This window comes from Equus quagga, chromosome 5 (assembly GCF_021613505.1).
Source record: "Equus quagga isolate Etosha38 chromosome 5, UCLA_HA_Equagga_1.0, whole genome shotgun sequence".
NCBI lineage: Eukaryota > Metazoa > Chordata > Mammalia > Perissodactyla > Equidae > Equus > Equus quagga.
The window spans coordinates 78,220,654-78,226,744 of record NC_060271.1 but is presented as its reverse complement, the minus strand read 5'-3'; the positions used below and the strand labels follow the sequence as shown (position 1 = coordinate 78,226,744).

The following is a 6,091-nucleotide window of genomic DNA, read 5'->3' as shown; positions in this document are numbered from 1 at the left end:
CCTGAGTGGGAGGAGGGAGGCCCTAGGGGCCAGCGGGTGGGGATGGGTGAGAGGAAGCCGCATTCCTGGAGTGTTAATGATCTCTGGGCTGGGCAGGAGCTGAGCCCCCAAACCAGGTAAAAACAACAAACAGCTCCCAGGAGGGATTTGTGTCTGTCCTGAGAGTCAAGGATTTCCGCCCTGGATAGGGGCTGTGGCACTGGGGCACTTAGTAAAGACATTCCCCGGAGACCAGGAGCCCCCTGACCTAGAAGTATCACTTTGAGAACAGACCCCTCCCCCATCCCTTTCCCTCCCCCATCCTCCTAGGAGGCCCAGTGCCCTCCACACCTGGGAGGGGTGAGAGAAGAGTCTGGGTGCGCTCCTCACCTGGTCTCTCCAGTCCTTACACCAGTCCAGCGAGTGATGCTGTTCTTGACATTTTACAGCTAAGGACACCAAGGCTCCATAGAGAAGATGCTCCATAAACAGCTAACTGAATAAATGGGTGAATGAAAGAAGTGACTGGCTAAAAGTCACAGTCGTGCTGGGGCCAAGCTGCAGCTGGAACCCGGGTCTCCCTGACCCCAACCATGAACCCCACCTCTACTACATGGTCCGCCTGGCACAGCAGGCCAGCAGCTTCTCCCTGCAGAAGTGGAAGATGCTTGGAGGTCCTGGAGAAGAGGCCAGGCCTCACTCCCTAAGGAACTCTGGGGCTGCCTGGAAGAAGAGGAGCCAGAGCTCTCAGAGCTGAGGCCTGAGGGACCGTGGAGGAGTTAGGAAGGGGCAGGGCTCCCAGGGCTGGTGCCACCACACTGCAGACATCAGGTACCTTTCTGCTTGGCTCAAACTTTTCCTCCCTGTGAAGCCTCTCTTGGCCCCCAGGCAGTTGAGAAAGACCCTCCTCCCCTTCTCCTCCCTCCCCCTAGTCCCCTGGATACAAACAGTATGAGAATCTACCAAAATCTCTTAACTACTCAAGTACCTTGCAGTGGGGCCCTTAGTGAGCACTCAGGAGCAGCTCTGTATAGGTGTGTGGGGGGGTGTCCTTCTGCAGCATATCAACTCACCCACTTTGTCCGGCTTCCTGCCCTCACATGCTCTTGCATCCTTTCCTCTCTTCCCTCTGGGCCTCGGGCCTGACCCCTCCTGGAGCCTGGTCTGTACCTTCCTTGGGGCCTTCCCACAAAATCCTCAGGCAGCTCTTGGCTTCTTCCTGCCGTGTTTCCGTACTCCCCCCTCTCCCACCCATAATTCACAAAGCCGAGCCCTGATGCTTTAAATCCATCATTTATTGCCCACAGCTCGTTAGTATTACATAAATCACAGAGATTGAGAAAATTTCTGAGAAGTTAAAAAGACACTGCGGAGCCCCCTGGGTGTGGCCGAGGCATGTGTGCTGATGCCTGACTCACACCAGCCCAGGGCTGGAAAATCACCTCTGCTTCTGTCCACTAGTCCTTCTCCTCTCAGGACTCCACGCTTCTCCGGGGCTAGAGGCCCAGGACAGGAAGTAAGCCGGCTCACAACCAGGAAGTGGAAAGGGGTCTGTCAGCCATCTTGACTCAGCAGCCATCTTGTCTTGGGCTTTTGGTCCCTGCACCCTCAGACTGCTCTCCAGAAATGGGAGAAGGGCATCCCCGAGCCTGAGGGAAAGCTGGACATGACCAGAGGAGGGTCGGGTGGGTGCGCAAGGGCTGGAGAACCAGCTGCAGGTGTGCCCTGTACTGTGGCACAGCTGGGCCAGCCCTGACCTGTGGGTTCTGGCTGGGCAGCCGCCTCAGTCATGAGCCAGTCTGCCCACTAGGACTCCCTTCCTCTGGCCTCAGCAGAGTTGGGGATGGATGTTAGCCAAAAGTTTCCCCTTGTGCTTTCTGCAGCCAGACCAGGGCTTAGCAGCATGGCCCGCTGAACCTGCGTCACCATCACCCTGAGCTAAAAGGATCCTTTGCCTCCTCCACCAGGAGGAGCCCCCTTAGCTCACCTGAAATTGCATTTGGGAGCATGACTAGAAATCACCCAAGAGACAAAGTAAGTAGGTTATGAGATGCTGAGGCCACAGGGCTGGGCTGGGACAGGCCCAGGCAGCCAGCACAGAGAGGGATTTGAAGACCCCATCTCTGCCAGGCCTCTGGAGGGGGTGAGAATGGGGCGAGGGTGGGCAGTTTTGGTCCCAAGGTAAAGTGCACAAGAACAAGACCCAATGAGAGGTGGGCAGGGGGAGCTTGAAGTGAGCTTTTCAAAAGAGGACTGAGACATGCCTAGCCCCCAGTCATTGGCACATTCACATTATGGCGAGATGAGCTTAAAAATACCTGCCCCTCCAACACTGTGGCACCCGTCCACTCTGCTGTTTTGTTCTCCTTGTCTCTGCCTTCTCCCTTTCCTGATGGGCAGGAGGTCGGCAGCTCCTCAGGAGAGTAGGGAGCCCTCAGGGCAGTGTCCTGTAGAGCTAGCTTGGGGGTTCCAGGGCTGGCTGGGAGGTGAGGGCAGCAGGGGCTTCTGGGAGGTGCATGCGTCAATGCCCGTGGAAGACCCGCGGGCACCTACCCCTGCCCTCAGGATGGAGAGCCGCTGTGGCCACGCCCTTGCTGCCCGGCGCCAGCCTTTTCCTGCACGCACCTATGCTCACCTCCAGCCAGGTCTCTCCCCAGGTGGAGTCACCAGGGGAGGGAGGCCCTGCAGCTGCCTGTCCAGGGCTCTATTCCAGTTGGGGTCAGGCGAGGGGTGCATTGAGGCCCGTACTTCCTCTTTGCTTGGGCCTTTAAGACAAGGGGTTACCCTGTTCACCCCCACCTCAGCCCTGCTTTCTTCTGCAGAGCTCTCTCCTCTCTCCTGGCCCGCAAATGGGAGGGAGATGGGAGTCGGCAGCCAGTGGCCTTGGAGGGCCCTGTGGGGCGAGAGGTGGCACGCACCCACATGTGACCCCACACTCAGGCCCAGGCACCCATGCTGCCTCCTCCTTCAGAACTGTAAAGTGTCTGGCAAAGCTCAAGTTCTCCCAAGATTTGGGGTCACACACAGAAGGGCAAAGTCCAGGTTCTGAGGGCAAACTGCTGGCCATTCCCAAAGGGACCTGCCCTTTTCCCAGTCCAGTGTCCACGTTGGGGATGTGCCTGGCATGACCAGCATCCAAGCAGGACAGGCAAAGACGAAGTCTAGCTGGAAGAGCAGGTGGGATCCCCTCGATCCAGTCCTCTGGTTCTGGATAGGGAGTGGAGGCTCAGAGAAGGGAGTGGATTTGTCCAAGGTCACACAGCCCAAATTAGTGCCAGAGCTGGGGCCCACTGTTCCTGGGTCGATGTTGCCTCTCAGATAGATGCCTAGAGATCTGGCCTCCACACCCTCAGGCACGAGACCCTCCCAGTCAGGATGCAGCTGGATGGGGCAGGCAGCCTCTGTGGCTGGAGAGGACCCCCTGATGCAGTCAGCCTGGCTCCAGGCCCACTCTCAGCCCCAACACCCAGCCGTCCAGCCTGGTGCCTGGAAGGAGTGCAGTCCGTGGTTCCCAGAAAACATCATTCCTTCTTGGGGCTTCCTGCCTGAAGCTGGGGTCATCTCAGGGGCCTCAAATACATCAGGGCTCCACGAAGGGTGACACCAGTCCCAGTGTGTCAGTGGACTTCGTGCAGAGGAACTGGTTCTACAGATGTGGCATGGATAAAGGCTGGCCACCCTCAGAGCCAGCCGCCCAAGGAATCTTCCAGAGGCCTCCCATGCTGCTTGACTCCCTGGACCACCTCCTGAGGACCTTAGTTGTAGGCAATTCATCCTATGAGGTGGAGACTGCCTCCCCTCCTCTCCCCAGCCCAGCCCTGGGAGCCATCGAACCCAGCTACGGTAATCTCTTAAATCCACCAACTCCCAGGCCCACTCCTACACTACCACCTGTCCACCTGCCGCATCTGGGCGGCTGCAGCCAAGGCTCAGACTTGATTCTGATAAAAAAGAAAAAGAAAAAAGAAACCAAAGTATAAAAGGATCCTAATTCTACCCTGTGGGCACTCTACAATTTTTCAGCTTCACACATAATTGTGCTGAGTAGAGTTATGACAACCCCACGTAAGGCCCAGAAATGCACTTGATTATTTTTATAGGAAATGTGTTAGAATTCCTCACCCTTATGTTAACAGGTGAATGGGTTAGTCTCTACCACTGCAGTGCCAGGTGGCCCAGGACTGGGGGGCTCGGTTTGCCCCTCTCTGCAGGTGCAGCCCATGAGACCCCTTCCCTGTCCCCAACTCCCCGGCCTGGACAACGCTCTGTCCCCAGGCCGGCTGGCCTGCTACCGCTCACAGCCCCTTGTTGTACACCACTGTCCGGCCGCTGGTGGCCTGGGCAATCTCAGGCTCCAGTTGGGATGTTTCAATCTGAGGAGAGAGTGAGAACAGACAGAGGAAAGGGGAGGGAGGGGTGAACGGGGAGGTTGGGAGTAGCAGTTAGGACTATCCTGGTGCCCGCAGTTCCGCCTCTGCCTCCAGCACCCCCAGCCAGGGCCCAGCATGCCACCTAATGACACATCTTCCTTCTTTCCTGCCGTCTGCCATGGGCTCACAGCATCCCTTCCAGCCCAGGTCTTGCCTCCTTCTCTGACGGCATGGCCCTGTGGGTGAACATCTGGCTTCTTACAGTGTCTCCCTCATCTTCAAGGACCCTGGCCACTGCACTGCACAAACCCACTCCCAGGGCCACACCTTGGACCTGGGCACCACCCAGGGCTGCTCCACTCAGACTCCTTAAATCCAAACCCCACCCTCTTGGACCCCACAGTCCCCTATCCTTCCAGCATCCCACTCACTCTCCCTATCTGTTTTCAGACCACCGAGACCTCAGGCCTCAGACTCCTCAGTCCTCACACCCTCCCCCTCCAATGGGACACCAGGGACCATCACTCCAGCCACTCCCTCACCCCAACATCCTTCCAGCCCTGACTGGCAGAAGCCCTGCTTTGGAGGAACCCAATCATGCATCCACCCTCTCTCCACAAGAACCTGACCACCTAATGTAGACCACTCGACAGTCACTGTTCCTGACTTTGGCTGGACCCTCAGAGTGGCCAGCAAACCCCCACCCCCGGGCCACACTGCTGGTCCACTCCCTCTCCCGTTCTCCAGAGGCCACCTTAGCCCTTCTCTGTCTCCTCAGCCACGCCCCCCGCAGCTCCCCACTCATCCTGAGCAGATGAGCCTTCTTTATACTTCAGGGGGAAAACAGAAGGCATCAGAAGGGACCCCTCAGCACCCCATCATCAAACCCATGGCCTACCTGTGTCCACTCTGCTCCACACCTGCCCTCCTGCCCCCCACCGCAGCTATCCCTCCCCTTGGAAGGCAGATCCCCTCTGGGCTCCACCTCCCTGCCTCCCACTCCTGCAGCCCACTTCTGGCTTGTCCACCCTCTTTCCCACATTTTCAGTCCACTGACTCCTGCGCACCAGCATTTCAGCACAGACAAGAACCTCCCATCTGAGAAAATTCCCGTTAACCCCACGTCCCGCACCAGTTACCGCTTGGTCTCTCTCCTCCCCAACATCCAAGTTTTTTTAAGGCATTGTCTACACTGGCCATCTCCACCTCCTCACTCCCACTGACTCTTCAACCCACAGCAAACCTGGCTTCTCTTCCCACTACACTCCATGAAAATCTTTCTCTCCAGGGGCACTGTTGGCTCCTTTTTTTGTAACATCCGCTGGATACTTCTCAGGTCCACGGGGCCTGCTCTAGCTGGGCTCTCTTCCCTGCACACACCCCTGGGTGACTCTACCCTCCTGGTGACTCTCAGATCTGAGGAGTTTCCAGCTACGTTTTCCCCTGAGCCCTGGGCTCACAGCTGACTGCCTGCTAGACTTTTCCATGGATGTCTTACAGGCACTTGAACCCATCGAAAATGGAACTAAATTCACCATCTCCCACTGCCCTAAGCAGGCTCCCACAGTGCCACCCAATGGCGCTCGCGCCAGAGACCCTGGGGCCTCCTTGCCTCCTCTTTCCTTCCCTCCCCTCAAGTCTCACCTACTCCAGTCCATCCCCCACCGCAGCCAGTGCGAGCCTTCTCAACCACAAGTGTGGTCATGCCCCTCTTTGTTACAAACTGGCTCAGGGCCCCACTG

General features: G+C 57.5%; 1 protein-coding gene across 1 annotated transcript in view; it reads right to left on the bottom strand.

Moving 5' to 3' along the window:
* Positions 1–1,256: 1,256 nt before the first annotated feature.
* The window catches only part of SFXN5 (sideroflexin 5), a 108,057-nt gene continuing 103,222 nt past the window's right edge, over positions 1,257–6,091 (bottom strand). Inside the window, exon 14 of the mRNA XM_046660892.1 lies at positions 1,257–4,352. Within this exon, the coding sequence (XP_046516848.1) occupies positions 4,275–4,352 (78 nt within the window). The 3' untranslated portion in view covers positions 1,257–4,274. The remainder of the gene's footprint in view (positions 4,353–6,091) is intronic.